Source organism: Etheostoma cragini, chromosome 3, assembly GCF_013103735.1.
Source record: "Etheostoma cragini isolate CJK2018 chromosome 3, CSU_Ecrag_1.0, whole genome shotgun sequence".
In the NCBI taxonomy this organism is placed as follows: domain Eukaryota; kingdom Metazoa; phylum Chordata; class Actinopteri; order Perciformes; family Percidae; genus Etheostoma; species Etheostoma cragini.
Window position 1 is genome coordinate 11916935 of NC_048409.1, and position 20647 is coordinate 11937581.

The 20647-nt window shown below is 39.4% G+C and overlaps 2 protein-coding genes across 7 annotated transcripts in view; both read right to left on the bottom strand.

Annotated features, from left to right (window-relative positions):
- ppp1r37 (protein phosphatase 1, regulatory subunit 37) overlaps nt 1–16432 on the bottom strand; it is a 48195-nt gene extending 31763 nt beyond the window's left edge. For 4 of the 6 annotated variants that reach the window (XM_034867607.1, XM_034867605.1, XM_034867606.1 and 1 more), the window contains exon 1: nt 14554–15307. In XM_034867607.1, coding sequence (XP_034723498.1) covers nt 14554–15307 — 754 coding nt within the window. Of the gene's footprint in view, nt 1–14553 lie in introns of all 6 variants that reach the window. The other 2 variants (XM_034867611.1, XM_034867608.1) reach the window with 2 other exon arrangements.
- A 2157-nt stretch (nt 16433–18589) lies between these two features.
- LOC117942494 (histone H2A, sperm-like) lies at nt 18590–19383 on the bottom strand. Its single transcript, XM_034867969.1, has 2 exons — nt 19275–19383; nt 18590–19050 (listed from the first exon to the last, which is right to left on the bottom strand). The coding sequence occupies exon 2, from the start codon at nt 19042–19044 to the stop codon at nt 18628–18630; it is 417 nt and encodes a 138-aa protein (XP_034723860.1). The 5' UTR covers nt 19045–19050; nt 19275–19383; the 3' UTR covers nt 18590–18627.
- Between the last annotated feature and the right edge of the window lie 1264 nt (nt 19384–20647).

Below are 20647 nucleotides of genomic sequence, written 5' to 3' on the forward strand. Positions count from 1 at the left end.
CGTAGAAAAAGTCTTAGATCTTTGAGTTCAGCTCATAAAAAATAGGGGCAAAAACAAAAGTGTTGCGTTTATAATTTGGCTCAGTGTATAAATACATGCTGCTCCACAAGTCTTAAGACATTTTTAAGTGTGATTAAAATGCTTGTCGGTTATCTATTTTCAAAGTTCTACATGGTCTACTTTTACAGTGCATCCAAAGTGTAAACTTGTCATTTAATTAATAAAATAATGTAAATAAATACCTTGGAATTGTTAGGTTTCTGTAAATAACATCACAGAGTACGGTCTAGACCTGCTCTTTTATGAAAAGCGCAATGAGATAACTGTTGTTGTGATTTGGCGCTATACATTAAATTGAATTGAACTTGCCTTGGTGGCCTAAGATGAGGCTCTCCAATATTCATGCTAGCTTCAAAGGTATTGTTGGAAGCTAATGTAGTTCCTGTATATCCTGAAATGCCACTGTAATTAAAATCTACTCAATTAATCTGAATTTGGGCTTTATCTACAAAACTTATCTAGACAAGAACTATGGATTTAACCTAAATGCCTCTGTTGCCAGTTTGGGAAACCGCAGTGTTGTAAAGTTGTACAGCACAGTGTGTGCGTTCCAGTGAACACTGTGTCCTTGGAAAAGTGTTATTGTGCAGAGTTGCTTTGAAGCAAGTGTGTGCGCGTGTGTGTAAACACTTCCTGAGGGAAGGGTGGGGGGTAGTGGTGGGAAAGGGTCCCATTCTTACTACACAGTATTTTCACACATACTGTAGCTCAATGGTTAGAGAAAGAGAAGAGGGAGGTAAGCAAGATAGCGACTGAATTAAAAAACAAGACCATAGTCTAATCTTTCACTAGAAAGCATAGTGAGGACACCTCAGCAAAAGAATAAACTACTCACATGTGAAAGTAGGAAAAGGTGAAAAATAGAAAGAAAAAAAGAAAACCAGTAACAAAGAGCAACTCGGGAGTTAACTGCTTGGTGTTAAACGGAAGAGGTGAGCCTCGGCCCTGCAAAATCATTAAGAGCTGAGCTCCAGCTGTTGCCTGCATTTCTTTGTCTTTGTTTTATTGCACTCCCTCCAGTGCTGCTGGTCGTGTATGAAGGGAGTAGTGATGAGGAGGTATGCAGAAGGGGAAGAGAGGGAGGGGAAACGGCTGCTCCAAACAACATTTTTGAAAACCAGGTTAAGAGGAAGTAGAGGTAAAGTCTGATTACAGTAAAGAAGAATCGGTAAATAGACCTCTTTCTTTGAGAGACAAGGCATTTTGCGACAAAGATAAACCGCTTATTGTTGAATATATCCCTGCCAACCATTTAAGGAGCAAATCATCACACATTTAATGAATGCAATTTGCCCTGACCATCCCTTAAATAAAAACAAAACCTGCTCTTCAAGATGTACAGGACAAAGAAAGCGTACAGGGAAGGGCAGCTGCTTTGAAAACAGTGGATTGAGTTCTTGGGCATGAAGACGAGAAAGAGACAGATAGTAGAGGGAACTTGTCCATCTCTGCTCTGACTCAGTGAATCTGCTAAATGACACAAACCAGCAGCACACCCCCTGTCCCCTTGTTATTGTTGTTGGCCACCGTCCACTGTGCAACTACACAGACAAAATCACTTGCTGCTTCCATTGCATAGCTCGTAAGAGAAACATAATAAGAAAGCAAGACCCTGACACAACAGCATGACCTGACACCGGTCAACAGAGGTCAATTAAGCAGGGACAACTTTATGGTTAAGAATGATAATGAGCTTTTGACTACTTTCTTTCTGGTGCAGATTTAGCCTTTACTGGAGCAAACACGTTGAACAATGGGATCAGGAACAGGCTGGAGTTACGCAAGATAGTCACCCAACTAACACGTTGAAACAGTGTCCTGAAATTATTTGTAATTATTCATTTAAGTGTCAACAAGTCAATTAAACTGATCAATACAACACTAGATCTCTACATTGTTTACCTAAACTCTAACCATCACATACTTCCACTAATCTGATATAGATGGTGTTGATGGTAGAAAAAAGGAAATGAATGCGGTCAAATGTACGTCATGACGGGGGCTCTGGAAATCAATTGGGTGTAATCTGGTTTCTTGGGGTGCCCCTCTAAAAAGGCTAGTGCATTGTGTATACACCAAACATAGGAAATCATATTTACCTTTCCTAAGCTCTTTAATGAACCATGTTACCAAATTAAGGTCCTGTAGCCTCTGTGCTTCAGTAGACAGGTATGCCATTGTACTGGTCTCTCAGAGAGAGGAAAAAGTGCCGGCAAAATGGGAGGCATACCTGCCATAAATTATAAATTGATTACTTAAGATTAACAAAACAGCAGAGCTGCAACAAGTACATAACAGTACACTACAACACATGTATGAGGAGAGAGCTGTAGTTACAGTATGCCAAACTGCTTTAGTTTTATAGAAAGAGAGCAGATGTTCAGTCACCTGAAACCTGCTACCTCACTTACACACCTTAAAGACTCTGAAGCTATTTAGCACAAGGTGAGGTCATGGTTTTCAGTGAAAAAGGAACTCGTCATTTTAGTTCAACAATGAAGAGAAGGCAGGCATCAGTAACCTCAGTATGTGAGGTTCAAGTTAATCTCAGTATGAAGACATTACTTAGAAGCTGCAGTTTTTGCAGTGGTTTGCCTAGGATGGTGGAAGACTTAAGTGAGCGTATTTGGCAGGGGGTTTAAGGGTCCTACTTCAAGAAAAAAAAAAATGCAATTTCACATAATTTTGGACTTTTATCATCAGATCTGTTTGTACAGTAGTACACCGGGGACCAACTACAATCATTAGATCTTAGAAAAGTAATTTAGTTAATTTTGATGGCCACATTGATTTACGTTCATTCTGCTTAGGTGGTGCCCAAAATGGCTCGGGTGCGGCGCCAAAGGCTCCACATTACTTATGTGGAGTAATCACGTCGCGCCATTCGTGTAAGTTTGATCGTGGGATCTTACTGGGACTATTTGGCATTACTCTGAGTCTATGCATTGACTTTGTATGTTATTATGTAGCTGGATTTGTGCAAAACGCTGGCCATAAGCCTTATATTGGTAGGGGAAAACCTGATTTTCACATAACTTTTCATTGTATTAAATACTTTCACAAGAAAATCGACTAGGTCTTTGGTCAAGACGAACGGTCGGGTTTTACAATTGTAAAACAGAAGAACTAGCATCAAACTAATTTTATGAAATTGTTCATGTAAATTATTTTCAATGATGCTACCTAAATAAATGCTGTATCCACTTATCAAACCAATGCAACAGAGTGTTATTAAATTTAGATTTTCCATTAATGCTGCCTGAAAGGCCACTTGCTAGTTACTTTTCTCATCAAAAAAGATGCAACATTATTAAATGCAACAGTTAAAAATACAATACTTCTCCACTCCTTTGTAGCTGCACATCATAACACTTTTGCAGTCAAAGCCTCTTGCGGTGCCCACCAAAGGTCAGACTAGATAAACCCACAGAGTGCCCAAAGTGGGAAAGTGCGCTTTAGCACTGTTTTTTCGGTGAGTCTTAATGGTAAACTGGTGAATGAATGCTTCCCATACTATCACCATAAAGGGCTAATTATGCATTAGTCTGACATTCATTATGAGCTTAATTAATCCTTTAGAGGGTTTAAAAAGGTGTCATAAGCATAGATATGGACAAAGTTCAAATCATGTACAAATGAATATTAAATGAATATTAAAAACTGAATATATTGAATATTAAATTTGTTAAATCTGATGCATCCTTTTCTCTTTTTTTTCAACAATAAAAAAATTAAAATTAAAAAGCCTGTATTACAAACCCCCCCAAAATTGACTTTTGTATGGATAAATGGGCTAATTATGAGATATAAATTAAAACCTTTTATTTCTTGTTCCACTGTAAATTATTATGCACTTTGTTGGACAGGCTACCTTTGCAGGTAGTACACCAAGCTAGCCTACTCATTGCATAATAAGCAGCATAAACTAAGGGTGAGACTAAGGCTATCAAACGTAAAGGTTGTGCACAAGTTGTGGCGTATCTTAGTTTTTGTATAAAGGGTTTAATAAAAAAAATGAAAATAAGGGGAAGAAGTTAGACTGGTATGATTGTGAAGTTTGTTGTTTAAACAAATTTAAACAAAGTAATGTGGACAGATTCTGCAAAAAGCAGCATGACCTTTAGATTTGTTGTTGCAAAGAAATTTGGCTACACGGACAGTCCCCCCTCATCCAAACTTCTGAGAAGAGCTTTCCACTGCTTAGACTTTTTGAAAAGCCTCCAAAAGGAACATGTCCCTTACATGTTCCTCAACTATTTATGTATGAAGTTCTTTGAAAGCACTTCATGTTGAAGCCAAACATTTAGGGTCTGTAAAACCATGTGATTGCTAAAAAAAAAGCTAGATCCTCACATCCCTAGAAGCTAAAGAATTTACAACTTGCATATCTTTTTTCTGTTTACAGTATTTTGCATCTGATTTCCCTAGTTTAGAATGATACAGTATACTGTGTATATGTAGAGCTAAAGGAAACTGTTGGCAGTGCCTAGAAATTTGGTAAGGCCTGTACCAGCCTCAGTCAAGCTACTGCAGTGAACACCTGACCGGCTGTCTGCACATCTGCTGCATCGAAAGCAGGGATCTCAGACAGAATAATGTTAAGTTACATAACAACAAACTATGAGAGAGGGCTGTGATTGGAAAAAGGTAGTGAGCCTGTTGACTGACCTACTTTATTTTTGGACAAATTGTTATGAAGCAGCTAATGTTACCCAACGACAACTGACAGTCTACTAATACCCCTTTTAAAAGCTCAATCCGGGTTATACCCGGGTCAACTGTGTGTTTGAAAGGGACAAACCTCTTTTGGTAACCCATTGCTTCGCTACCCAGGTAGAGAGCTGGGTTTGATCAGGGTTGACTAGGCTCGATTTTAATGGAAATTGCGCATGCCATGGGTCGCTAACAGTCGGGGTGGGACAAATTATGTGATTGGTTGGAAATGACAGTGGGACAGTCGTCACAGGTCCCCGCACACTTTGAAAAAGAGACCAGCAGATTTTTGAAAGTGAGATTTTTGTCTCACTTTGTTTTACGCTGAGTTTTCATCATAGATTGTATAAAACTATGGGTGGGAATCTCCGGGAACCTCACGATTCGATTTGATTCAGAGGCCATTGATTCAATTCTAAACAGATTGTCAATGTACATCTACAATCTACATTTCCATGCGTGATTTAAAAAAAATATACATATAAAAATGTTCTTTTCTGGACTCTGGCCTAAACTAAATTGTTGTCCATTATCCCATCCTCTTTCAGTCACCGGTCTCTGATTTGTACATGTCTGGAGACAGTAACTTTTAAAACATAAAAAAACAAAAAAACAAACAAAAAAAAAACAAGGTGACTGGGTTTTCACAAGACAAAGTATGGAAAGGCATGCCATAGCTTGGGGCAAACTTCCAGGGATATGTGAGTATGTTGTGGGTGGAACACCAGCTTCTACTTAACATGCAAGTGCAAATGTTCAAAATAGTCCCCTCTGTCCCAGTCTTCAGTCCGGGTCCCTGCCATTTCACACTGCTGTGATGTGCATGGTGACAGCAGCGTCATTCACACATGACCGTTGGCTGCTTGACTGGTCAGAGGTGGGGCAGAAAGGAAGGGATTTTGCTGCTGCTGCTGCAGCAGTGTGCCTCTACCAGTCTGGATGACCAGACGGCGGCAGAGGGTAAACCCAATCAAGAGAGAAAAATAAAGACTTTAGAAGGGAGCTGACTTCTGCTTAAAATAGATGAGCCCAAAGGTTTAAACTAACACCTAAACGCATTTACTTAATCTAAATCACACTGTATTAGCACTACGGGTGTCATGGAAATTTATGGAAATTAGCTTTTGATTAAAAAAAACTAAGCAGGATCTGCGATTCCCCCAGTATTTTTCTTTTTCTCTTTCCACCCTCACCTACTTACAGACACCGTAGCTTACCGACTGGTAGCATGCAGCTGAAGAAAATGTTTAAATCGATATTTCAATCCAATCGACAGCTTAAAAGGCAAAAGTTAAACCAAACTGTGGATTTGGAGAATCGTGACACCCATAATCAGCCCAGGTCTGCACAAGGAAAGTGGATCAAAAGTAAACAAATTAAATGATTGCGCTTCTCTTATAATGTCACTAAAGAAACATACAGATTTTGCTGGAGTATAATCATGGGCTCTGGAATTGATTCCAAGTAACTTTGTGCAGAATCTGCAGATAAATATTTAACATACAGCACTCAAGTTAGACTGAAGAGGATTCTAAAAAAATGACAACACCTGCGGTCTCCAGGCTTCATACACATCCTACCAGTCCTCAAATTTCACAACGCAAAACTCATACAACATAGACCTCCAGTATTTTACGTTTGTTTGCACAATACTAGAGTTGGACAGCAAATAATATCACGTCTATGTTGACTTCATGCCTTCAGCAACGTAAGACAGAATTATGCATCAACAGCAACCTCACTCTTGGCATGATAAACTACGATGATGGTTAAAAATAATCTTAAAAATATATACTGTTTATTGATCCCCAGTGGGGGAATTACAATTTACACTCTGTTTTGTTATTAATCACTACACACAGGCCTGAAATACGCACACATGCTCACATTCATGCACAAATGGAGAGACGTCAGAGTGAGTGCCCAGGAGGGGAAGTAGCATCGCTCCCGCCACCAATCCACACTCCGTACTTTGGTCCGTACGGGGACTTGAACCTGCAACCCTACGGTTCCCAACCCAAATTCCTACAGACTGAGCAACTGCTACCCCTAGACTGAGCTACCAAAAAAGAAATCTCTCCCACATGAACCCAGGCCTGCGTCTGAGAAGAGTACGCTGCCTGACCACAACAATCAAACAACTGTTGTATGCTCAATTTTTAAGTTAGGGGGCATTTTGTGCAATGTGTAGGTGACATTTGTCACTTCAAGCCTCCTCAAGAGGAGTGATAAGAGATATGGCTGACGATTATAGCCAAAATGATAATCACGATTAGTTTGATCAAAATTTGATCACGATTGTTTGTTGATTTTAACCAAGAGAAATTTAATAGTCACATAGGCTATTTATAACTGCGAGATGGAGTGTGATGGACGCTACTCACAGAGAGACGACTGACTCATTATGAACGGGTCCAGCACGGGTCGAATGGCGGATACACACGTCGTTTGTATGAAATGTCTGTATCGTCACTGCGCTGCATTTTAATGAACTGTGATATTCTGGCCATGGCTCACATCTCTTGCCCAGGTCCAGCAGCTCTGTCTCTCACGCTGTTACTCTACCAACTGAAGTTAGTTGCATTCAATAACATCTTCTGTGTTCTTCGCCATGGCCGCCGCAATAGCAGAGTTACCGGCGGAAACACTGGTACAAATACAGGTTTGCCCCTCATACTTATATACATATATGACAATATACAGCTGTGTTAATGACAATTGAAACTGTGGACAAATGTCAGAAGTGTGGACCGGCGGCCGCTGTGTGGGCGGGCGCGGAGAGTAAGAGGAGAGATCAAACACAGGCACGGCTTTACAGACAAAATGGGTCATGTAACGCAAAATTAAACCATATCCATATAACAGCATTGCAGCGGATGCGAGGACATTAGCACCGGTGCGTCCTAGAGGAGCTAACAGCTAACAGACGTTACTAGCACCCACTAGCACTGGTCACTGCTGTTGTCTGGAAAAACAACAGACGGGATAAAATGTTGCGTTTACTGGTAAACTGTAAACTTTGAGAGCGACGTATGACATACTGCTATCTGAGTTTTCCTCCCGTTCCTCTGTCCTCTGTGACTGTCTACATCTTAAAACTAAGCTGCACGGGGTGCAGGGAACTACTCTGACTGGCTCAGGAGCAGACAGTGGTTTACGGAGCGGTAGATTGGCATTGAAAAAAACTCAGCGTTCTATAAAATGACGCTTACAATTTTTTTTTTACAAAATAAAGAATTTTAAGAATTTCCTTGATCACGCAAATTTGATCGTGGGAAGTCAAAATCCTGATCGTGATTAAAATTTGATTAATTGTGCAGCCCTAATAAGAGAGCAACTATGAGATGCGCATTGGCATTGCATCGTTTGTCCACCAACTATGTGTTTTTGTTCAAAGGACTTTAAGTTTCATACCTTAAGTTTGTAACTTTATACATTTTACTTATCAGAACTTTAATACATTTTGATGTTCCTCTGTTCTGTTGTAACAATAAAACAAATTATTATCATGTTATGTGAGAACTCAAAAAAAAATACATATACCTAATGGTAGGGAAATCTGTTTTTTAACGCATTTCTGGATTTAAAATATATATATATATATATATATATATATATAAATGGACAAAGTGGCTGCAGTAATGGGCAGCATGAGAAACATAATGTGATGTTTGAACATCAAAGCATGTCAACCTATTCTAGTAGACCCCAAAAGTGAAAATATGATTCTGAAAAGGATTATAATAAGGGCTCTTTAAGACTCAAATATTTACTGTCATGTTGTTCCAATCAGGATGAAAAAGTGCGTCAGAGGAAAACTCTAACCTCTAGGTTTTCAAAGGCTTTGTCCCTTGTCTACACTGAAAGCTTTGCTCATCAGGACGTAATTTGGTCCACAGCCACAACAAATAACATGTCATGAGTCACAGTGCCTCTAATAACTTGATGCCAAGTAGGCCTTGGGTCTGATGACATGAGAGAGAGCTGCATGTACTCAAAAGAGTTTGGCCCTTGCAGAAGAAACATTACTGTGAAAGATTTGTCTGCACTGCAAGTAGTAGACTTTAACTTATTTATACAGAAAGCTGTATTACAATGATGTTATAGTACTCTGTTAGGGATGTCAACGGTTAACCATCGAGAATTTTTTTTACCAGTTAAGCATCTCGGCCGATTGGTTAATTTGCATACAAAGTCCCATTTTGCTAAAGGCCTCGCTAGCTCACAATCTGAGGTACAGTCAAAGTTGCCGAGCAAACATTTAGATGAACGGCTTGTCACCTGGCTTTGGGGTAAACCCCTTTACTTTGATCAGATTGACACAAGACACAAGACATGGAAACTTGGCTTGAGACACACACACACAGACACACACACCAATTTGATAAGTCCACTGGTTTTGTAATGATATGCTTTGCTGATATAAGCCCAAGCTGCACGTAGACTGAATTGGCCAGCCAGAGAGGAGGATAAATAGAGGAGAGAAGCGTAGCGAGAAGGGGAAGCCACACAGCATGTTGGGAAGTTAAGGAATCTCAGGATATGACGTAGGTATTGCCCAGGCCTGAAGGGAAAAAACAGGCATCCCTCAAGTCTCAACAGGAAGAGGGAAAAAAAAAAAAAGCTCAAAACAAAATGACATTGACAAACTTTACCACTGTCTACAAAACTAAACTCTTGAGTACAATATGATGAGGCGTGATGAGCCTCACGCATTGTTTCACCATCTGACTATTAATGTAGCCATGACTCTGTTCCCCCGGTAAACCTCAGGTGTTTATTTTTTAACTGCAGCTTTCTATCCCCTGTTCCGAGTCTCATTTTGTGACAGCTACTAAACCAGATATGTTGCTTTGCGAACATTGAACACTAGGGATGGAAGTGCTTGAGTAAAAACTGTTTGGTCTGCTAGTCACGGTTTGGGGCACGTAAATGAAAATAGAACGAAGAGTGCAGTGTTGTTCTGTGTGAGTTTGGGTTTTATTGCACTTTTTTCAGTGGCACTTTTCCTTTTGATAAAAGATCCAGCCATATTCCTTTCATTGTACTTTAAATATTGCTCTTTGATTTCAATGCTGAAGGCCTTAGTCAAAGCTATAATGTGGCCATTTTCGTATTCATTGTTTTTACTAAGGACAACTTGTATTTTTAATGAACATTTGACCATGAAGAAGTGTTTGTTTCTTATGTTCTTAGCAAGAATATTGTCAACCGTTTCACCCCTGTTTAATAGCATCCAAAACATTCTTCCCTCTGCTCTTACAGCAGCAGCTCCAGGCTCTGTGAACTCAGACTCACGTCACTGTTATGCTTCTGACGGATGACATAAGACAGGGACCCAGAAAACTGACACTAGATATCTGCAGATAAAGCGGCACAGTGTGAGGCATGAAAGGCCTTGGAGTAGAGGTTCAAAAAACAATATTTTTTTTACAGAAAAACCTGATCTTTTGCGCACACACACAAGATTATGTATAGTAATTAGTATTTTATAGTTGTGAAAAGTAAATTCCATTGTAACATATTTACTTATCAAATTATCTAAAGTGGCTCACTAAACTTTATTACCATTGAACTTGTATGTATTGTTAGTTTTCCAATTACACAGTAGCAGATTAGAGTACTAGGGATCTTTATGATTTTCCTCAATTTCCTCAATTTCAACTCGAAAATTGGCAGCAACGTGAACACATGATTTTTACTTTTCACTTTGTGATCACCATGACAATTTATACAAAAACTGCCGCCATGATAACTTTTCATAGTTGTAATAAGTTGGTAATATAAACTATTGGGCGGTGTTTTGGTGTCTGACAAGCTTTTAAAAGCCTTAATCTGCTCCTCTCCTCTGGAGCAGATTTCATATCTCACAAGTCTCTAATCTGTCAACCAATGCAGCCCTCTTTATTGTTTTAATGCATGGCTGATTTTGGTCTGAGTGTCCTCTGGAAGGGGATCCTGATGGATGCATCCCCTCTATGGCATTTTTTTAAAATCAACACAGACAGTGGTTGTTGGTAGGGGTCGGTTGATACTGGTTTTTCAAGGCCAATATCGATACTGATTTATAAAACCGAAAACCAATATTTGGAACAGATATGCACTTACAGTGTAAATATAAGTCTTTAAGTCAAAATTAAGATATTGGAATGTTACAAACTCCAATACAAAACTTCTTACAACTTAAGGCCGAAATATATAAACAAATATTTAGTTATTTAAAAATCCAATGTATATTCCGATATATTTTTACAAACAGATTTCCCTAACATTAGTTATTTGTAATTATTTGAGTTCTCACTAAAATAAGATAATAATTTGTTTTACTGTCACAACAGAATGGAGGAAAACCAAAATATTCTTCTGATAAATAAAACTTAAAAATAGAACTTAAGATAAGAAAGTAAAAAACTAAAAATTTACCAGTAATCAATAATGTTTGCTATGTCGATAAAAAAAAAAAAAAATCAGCATATTTCTAAGTCAACTTCTGTAACTTTGTCCATCTCCTCCGCACTTCTTAGTGACCATTCATCCTGGCCCGTAGAGTAAATAGGAATATGATGTACCATAATCCCACCTAGAAACTGGCTAGGTTATTTTTCAAACCCAAGAAACTGCTGTCAATAAAAACAACCAAAGACTTGATTAAATTACTGGTCTGGAAGAAATTAAACACAATTCATTGAAAAACAGCAAAGATGATGAACAAATTGACTTCAGTACTGTCTGTCTGCCAACTGCACAATCGTGTTGGACCTTTGGAACTTAAACAAGATACATGCTAAGTGTGCTGTGATAATTAATCAGAGCCACAGATCACTACAGTCGTCTTGATACTTGACTGTTCCCAGCGCCAAGTATTTCATAAGGTCCCAGATATCCTGGATAACTGGGTTGGACTTTGCCCCCGTGGAGTTTGGCAAAAACTATTTGATGTCCAAATTACTGGCTGCCTGGCATGTGCACCATAAACTGATACAGAAACATTTGGAAAAGCAACAGGGTTATGTGAAAAACCGTGAGGGTCATGGACACAACAAACATGGAAATGATTTCAAGTGGGTAAAATATAGATTACAGTATCATGGAGCTAGATGTGTGCAGAGAAATGGGTAAAGACATAAGTGTCTATGTGGCTGCCTGACCAATTGCAGGGGTGATAAAACAATATTTATATTCATATAGTTCTATAAATAAATAAATAAATAAGTTTTCCTTTTTTATTTCAGGGGACTTTTAATTTATAACTTAGCTTTTTATTTTCATTTCATATTATTTTATAATGTCACATTTTTTTTATTTCCCTCTATATATTTAAATAAAGGGGTGTGGCTATCTCACAGCCTCAGACTAAAAGCAACTAGCTAGTAGCCTGGTATGGCCAGCATATCTGCGGGGGGGGGACTAAAACCTCAGCTTGGCAAACTCGTCTGGTTCCCAGGCTACCTTGCTAGTGCGGTCCCTGCAGCTGAGGTTGTTTTGCGAGGAGTAAAGCGGGTCGCCCCAGCTCCATATGGACCAGGGCCAGCACCAGGGACCCGGGTTACAATGGGCTTGTGGATAACAGCTAGACCCAGCACCAGAGGTCTGAGCCCCATGATCCGATCGCGAATCGACCCTGACTCTCCACCGAATAAGCTAACTTAAAGGAGAATTACGGTCAATTTCAACCTGTAGGTCTGTTGTTTGTAAATTTTGGAGTGCTGTCAGTAGAGACACAGTAGAACAATCAGTGCTGGCTACACTGTGTTATAGGAACTAAACAGAGCTGAATTAGCGCAGCTTTCATGCATTTCTTTCACATCTACAGCAGTCATATTCACGGTGTTCAATCAGAAGGAATCACAGCACATGCCACTTTTAATGACGGTTTGAACATGTTAAGTGGCTAAAAACATGTTTAAAATGTGGCTTGTTTAAGCCTGTTTGGTGCTAACACTAGCAGGAGGATAACACGGCGTAGGCAGCACTGATTGTTTTCGTTTTTCTCTCCACTGACAACACTCCAAATTTACAAACAACAGAGCTACGTATTGGAATCAACTGGAATTCTCCTTTAACGGCAGCAACAGAAGGTTCGCTGGGATTAGAACTTGCTGCAGTGTCTAACTTTAGCTGCTGCTGTTGTCTTCGGGTTGCAGTGAACTAGCAGCTTGTTAGCCGCTTTGCTAACGCTTTTGCTAGCCACCAGCCCACTGTGGACCTGGCGGGTTTGCACAGGCTGAGTTTGAGATGCTACTGTACCGCTGTCCATCTCTAGAGCTCAGATCCCCTCTCTTCAAGGCAAAGTTGTCTCACTGCCTTGTTAGTTGTTTTGGACTGAATCTGTGAGATAGACCCTTCATTTGAATAAAACAAGTGGAAATAAATAGAGAGGGAATTATTATTTAACCATTTATTAAATTATGCCCATTGTCCACAAAAGAAGAAGGAGAGTCATGGTGTCAGAATTATAAAACAGCCTTTACTATGTTTCCCAGCAAATAACGTAATCTTACATCTCGCTCACTGTTCAGGTTGCTACTTCAGGCTTTGGCCGCTACTTCAGGCTTTGGCCGCCAGTACACATGGTGGATAATTGTTGGTGAAAAATTTTATTTCGTTTTGGGGACAGTGACATGGCTGGACAGCTAGCTTCTCTTGTTGTTGACATGCTGTCAAATGATAGTTACAGATTAGCAACTGTACACAATATTATTGACTTTAAATCTGGCTAGCATAGCGTTAGCTTTCTGGCTCGTAACTCACTGATCTGAAGGGTTCTATAAATTAAGTGGACTACATAATATAGATTGTTCCGAGCATGAGTCCAACCCTCAGGCGTAACCATGGAAACAGAGTTATTTGGAAATTTAGATTTTAAGTGTAAAACGCATTAAAATATAAATTAATGGTAACCTGCTTATGGTATAAGCAGGTTAATAACCAACACCTAGTCGTATTAACGGTAAAAGTATTAATGGACATCGGTGAGGTGTGAACAGAACTTGAATTAGGAATGGGCACAAAAATAAATGTAAAAAAAATATATATATATATATATATATATATAATTTTTCTACTCTTCTACAATTATTACTTTTACTAGTACGCAATGACTAAGCTATGTAAATGCACAGCTAATGAAAATCCATTTGTCATAAGGTTTTTAATTTAAATTTTTAACAGTAAGGGTCGTGCCATATATCCTGCATGAGCCTCCTTTTGACAGGTTTGAACAAACAGGAACCTGCAGTGGTAAAATGGCACACCTCAAGGAGTGGTGAGATCCACTCACAATATGGCATACAGCACAGGCCTGGGCCTATGTTTGGATATATAGGTGTACTTTGGCTGTTGGGGAAAAAGCCAGACTAAACTGTTGTTTGTTTCACTTTTTAAAGTTAGAAATTAACTTCTGATTGAAAAAGGGGCAGGGTACATGGGGTGTCTGAGAACTAAACACACGGTAGTGTGATCTGCAAGAGATGACGAGCTCAAACAAGGCAACATTCCTAAAAAATAAAAAGGAAGACAACTCTCATGGATTAGTGTCAACATTCATCCACCATCCTGTTTTTACTTGACTTCCATGGCAGGGCTTCTTTCAACCCCCTTCTTAATAGAGTGAACAGCTTTTAACATATAGAACTTGTTAAAAAGGCTGTTAAAAGTCTTGATAATTAATCCTGGCAAACCATGTTGAACTTTCATGTTTACACATGCACAATGGACAAGTAGAATAAATAGAAAGTCATTCACACGTACAGGCCTGCAAAAACAAACACACAGTATTACCATGTCTCCAGGGGTCCTTGGGCTCCACAGCTCCAGAGATTATATCCTCATCTGAAGGAAAAGTCACCCTTTTGCCACTTGGTTTGTGTTTATCGCCAACCTCCTCCACCAAAGGATACAGTCCAGCCTGGTCTGTGGCAGAAGCTACAGTGCTGCTTGTCTGGCTTGGGTCTGACGGGCTCTCTGCCGTGCTGCCAGCTGGGACATCCTGAGACGGGGTGGACTCGGAGTCTAAAGTTTTGTCTGAGAATGAACTGACATTTGTTGATTCAGTCTCCAACACTCCACTCTCATCGAGACTTAGATCCACACCTATGTCCATGTCCCCACCATCATCTCCTTCTTCCACAACGAAAGTTGCAGGATCAGTGTCCTTATCTTCCTTCATTTTCCCCAGCCCAATATCGTCCTTGTGCTGCTCATCATTAGAAAAGATCAAGTCCGTGGGATTCACTACTGCGGGGGTATCTTGAGCACTGCTCTTTCTGTTTCCATTGACCTCATCAATTTCCGGTGTGTCTTGTGCCTGGTGGTTGTCCTCAGCTGCCTGAAGGTTGTCAGTGAGATGAGGCATCAGGTACGTTTCGGAGGCCTCTGTGGGAACAATGTTTGGTTTTTCTGTGTTACTGTCCGTCATCAGTTCAGAGATCCTGGGGGTGAGTCCTTCTGTGTTGTTGGTAGTGTTGTGATCATCGTCCACATTGCTTTTTGTCTTGACATTGCACAAATCTAGACACTGCTCTTCGATATTCATGTTTTCATTTCCAGTGAAACGTACGTCTTCAACTGTGCCAGACAGCCTAGATATTGGGTTAAACAGTAACTAGGAACAAACTGACATGGAATAGCCTGTCTCTGGCCTTTGTCTCACAACAGTATATGTAAATTTGCACCTATCCTTTATTGGCCAAATTATATTCAAGTGCATTCAGAAAGTTACACCTATAGTTTAACTAGTTTGTAGTACTTAAAAGGAATTGCAGTTTTAGAAACCTCAAATCACAGGTTACTTTGGTATATCCTTAAACATTTGATAAATAAAGTGCAATTTCAAACCAATATTAATACAAGAAATATGTGATGTCTACATGTATGTGGAATAGATACTGTTTCAGTAATTATTTATATGCCAAACCAGGCAACTTTTCTCAACTATCAGCTAGGCAGGCAACCACCACTTAATGTCTGCCAACCGTGTCCTATTGCTCCAAGTGGGAACCGACAAAATGCTCCTGGTCGTCAGCACATTGCGAGCAGTATTTGAGAGGACCAGGACAGTCAATTGAAATGTACAAGTCACTCAGGGTGCCTCCATTACGCTAGCAAAGTGAGCTTACTGCCCGACACCAAACCAATTCATTTGCATGGATTTGAGCGAGCTAATGTTAGCTAGCTTGCTAAAGTTGTTGGCCAACAATGACATCCAGGCCAGTGTACGGTCGCATACCCGCTTCTATACGTGAGCTCGTCTGTTTCTCGCCGAGAAAGTCCATTCTTCTGTTTCAAGACAAATGTTTTCCTGCTACAGCGCTTGTCTCACCCTCTGTCGTGCTGCAACTCGGCTCGCATCACAACCCTCGACCAGCGGCAGCCAGAAAAAAAACAGGCGTCACACTCCGAGCAATGAGCATGTTTAGGTGGCTAACGTTAGCGCGAGGAAACCGTGTCGAAGCTACACCTGCCGGTACTGATGCAATAATTATTGCGAGATTATAAAGATGTTCCGATCGAACGGGTTCCGTAGGTGCCTCTCTATCCGGGAGAAGTACGTTGGACCTGTTTTTGTCTAGCGTTACCATTCGCTAGCTTGTTGAAGTCCAACAACTGTTTGTTGTTCACACGTCTAACGTCACCACGTCGTTACGCTGCACGTTCAATAGACGTAGTGTTACAGACGGTTGCAGAAAAACAAACATAAAAAGGGTAACATGTAAAGGTTTAGATGCATATTTAGGTTCCATTAGGTCACAGCATAAGCTACAGTTAAATAACAAAGCGATGTGTTGCTTGCTTTTATTGTAATTTTTCCAACACAAACAAAATATAATTGATTTGTCTGTATATCTTTGGGGAAATTCTACGTACATAACGTCACATGGTTTTCTGTAGCATTTCCTTTCATTATTTTTGAAATCAAACCTGCTCAAGATGTGTTTAAGAATTGTATTTTTCTTATTCAAGTTAATTTGAGTAATGGCTTTAGTGGAAAGACAGGGCTTCAAATCTTCAACATGCAAGTTTGGCTGTAGTGGAGTTTGAACACATCCTAAAATATAGAACACCTACCTCAGCTTTTAATAAAAGGCTCAACTGAACAGGTGCAGGATTCTCAATTTCAGGTTTGCTTTTGTTGTAGTGCAAAAATATGTTTGAACTACATATACCTTTATGTAGCACCTTCAACATATTTACATACATGTGTGGACAGTGGATCAGCTGTACCGGTTGGCATGCTCTATAAAATAATTTAAAATCAGGTTGTTGATACTTACATATGACTTAAATATCTACTGAATTTGAACATTTGTAGCAGAGGAGAAATGTTGTGTGTAGATTTACATTTTTTTCTGATTGCTAAACAGTGGGCGCAACTGGAGCTACATGTGCAAAATTCAGTCTGCATTGCCAACAGTCACCTGAGTTAAACAGGTCACGTCCGCTGCAAAACTCATTCTAAGCAACACAACTCTTAATACACGTCTCAAAACAGGATCAGTGCAATTTTCACGTAAGGTAAACAAAAACAAAAATCAGCAGTTTGCTTCAGTGTAGTATTTTGTCTCTAGTTTTTATTTATGGAATTAATAGAAAAAAAACTAAAGGTGCAATCCTACAACATAGAATAGTGTGATTAATCCTGCCACTCTCCAGCATCATGCGGCAAGTTTTCATCCCATTGGATGTCTGCATCATTTTTAAATACTAATGAATGTGATGTTTCAATTGCTTTCACCTCCATTACTTTCTGAAAAAAAGAAAGAACACAGTTTTACTATAGTAAAGGTAGTGTTTTTCATAAATGTTTATGTAACCTCAGACATCTTACAGAGTTGGTATCTTTGCTTTTTTTACCCATTCCTCTCAAATGGTACAGTGTGTAATCGTAATTCTGTTTGTATTTATAAAAACATGTTTAATAACCAGTATGAAACAGGACACCTCCTTAGGCTTTCAGCTAAAATTACAATCAGCGGTATCTGGTTAGCACCAGACTGAAATCTACTCTGTTTTGAATGTGTGGTTAACAGTTGTGACAGCAGTGTGTTAGCATTTGAACAAAGAGATGTTGATTCAGTGTTGTGGTTAAGCCATGGCATAAGTGTGTATAGATATGGAAACTGTTCAAGAAATGAAAAAGTTTGATCCACATGAACTGCTGTGCCAACTATCCGTTTTGCACATGTGATTCTAGTTGTGCCCACTGTTCAGCAATTGATAAACTAAAAAGAATTTTATGCATACACAGCTACAGCTATCTTTAGACAATTTCATTGAAAATACAAAATGTGGGCAACTTTTTAGTTGAAAACACAAGGAACACTGCTAGATCAACTTTATCAAGTTTCAGGATTGTTAACTGTCAGACATTAACAGAGCTATCTGCTTTTTCTGTCTCTTTTAAAAAAAACACAAAAAAAAAAACACTGCACACATTGGGTCACAGTTGCAAATAAACGCCATGGTCTTGGAAAACGTGCTCTATCTAAACAATCTAGGGTCATTAAATGATTTTAATTCAGACACGCAACTGCCACGTGACCTGTTCCTGTCCTGTGTGATTTTGACTATACGCCATTTCTGTTTAATTGTAACTGGTGCGTTCTCTTGGCCAGGTCTCCCTCGGAAAGGACATTCAATCTCAAGGGACTTCCCGGTTAAATAAAAAAATAATGTGTCAAAATGCATGACATGCAGTTTAACTATTCAGAGAAATGTGCCTAGCTCCTGAGTCTCTGTAGAGCATCTTGACCAGAAAGACTGCTTCTTGTGCCATGCTCAAGAAAGACAAGTATACTTTATAAAAACATTTTAATTTTTAAAACCTGTACAATTAAAACTCTTGATGCATTTACATTAAAACTCTTGAGACTCAACAGCATCAGCTGAATGGTCATCCTTGGGCATCTTTGACTTCTTGGGGAGAAGGGTTGCCTGGATATTTGGGATCACACCACCCTCTGAGATGGTGACCCCTGCCAGCAGTTTGTTGAGCTCTTCGTCATTTTTCACCGCCAACAAGATGTGTCGAGGAGCAATGCGGCGCTTCTTGTTGTCACTGCTGGCGTTTCCTGACAGCTCCAGGATTTCAGCGCAGAGATACTCGAGGACAGCTGCGAAGTACACTGCAGCACCGTTGCCAACTCGCTGAGCATAATGACCTTTCTTCAGCAGCCTGTGGATGCGGCCCACCGGGAAAGTGAGCCCGGCTCTGGAAGACCGGGACATTGAGGACTTTGGTTTGGGTGCAGCTTTCTTCCCACGGCCAGACATCTTAGTCTAGAATTAAGACATTTTTAGGGTAATTTCAAATGAATGACATATTTCCACCTCTGAAGAGCAAGTCATTTAAACATCTTTGTTTGAGAGTCAGAAAGGCTAAATGACTAAAAACAGCATCTTGGAACATGATTTAACACAATCCTGTACTGTAATGCACAATATAATAAAATCAAAATCAATTCCTCTTTAGGTAGACCCATTCAGACTTTATGACCACTTACCAGTATTCTGCACTTCCTTCCTGTTGAGACAGCAACATCAAACTGAACCACAGATCATTGCTTTTATAGGAATCAGGCAGCAATTTGTTGATTGCTGACACCTGGCTCCTCTGCTACATGGGGTTACCTTGATTAACTTCATTTCGTGGAGACTTTTGTTTCTTGATGGAAAAGAGTACAATGGGCTTTTCGTCACAAGCACACATTCTCCTGTGGAGAGGTCCAATAACACCTGTGTGAACTAGATCACAACAACTGCACAAATAGAAGGCCTACTTGTAGCTCTAACACTTGTACGCACTAAGTGGCAGCTGGAAAAGTAGGGAGAAAAGTAACAAATTTCACTGGCAGTGAATGAGATTTTAACAGTGCAGCCACAGTGTCAGTCAATCTACCGTTCAAAAAGACTTGAGGGGGATTTGTATGTTTTGCTTCATGAGTCCACTTTACAACCTTTCAGAGGCAAATATCAGATCATGAAATACAATATTTTACTATGATACTGTAGGGGCCTCCTGCTGCGTATTGAACACTTTCCCTTTTAATATCAATATTCATTTACTTTAGTATAATATGTGTGAAGAAAATGTCAATGTCAATTTCATTTCTATGGCACATTTAAAAACAACACCAGTTGACCAAAGTGCTGAACAGGGTCGATGTCAAATACATAAATAACACGTGTAAAAATCCCTCCAACCAAAATACATCACAGGGAGACAAACAACATTTTAGAACATCAGAAAAGACATCTATAAGACTGAGAGCATTTACATTTTTTGTTAGCCCCCCAACAAGCATTTACTCTGTTTTATTAGTTTATTGCTGAAGTGGACGGATCAATTAAGATCTAAAACAGTAACTATGTTAAGAAAAAAATTAAACATATAGTTGTACTTTCTGGCATACAAGGTAGTCTATATATGCATTTTATTGATGGTGTCTACCTCTGTCAACAAGCATTTACTCCTGAATTTACACCTTACAAAAACCATTTGTATATGCTCTCTTTTACTCCTTGGAGAAACACATGCGTCTATATAAGGCTGCTTACGAAACATAAGAAAAACAACTGACAAAATGTAGTTTCTCATCTTTTCCAACCATTGAAGTGTTTATAAGGTCCTTCAACAGCAGATGGCAGTACAGACCTCAGATTCAACATGTTGCCTGTTGCAGTTCTTGATTGTTTTTTCTTTTAAACACACATTACATATTCTTAATGAAGGAGCATTTATAAAACCACACTTAATGCTGTTATGATCAATCACTTTATGATTAGGTGTTTGACTGTGTCTGTCTCCTTGGGCGCCTGATGTGCTTACTAATGAACTGCTTGAGGGAGTGATGACTCAACTCCTACCACTGTTTAC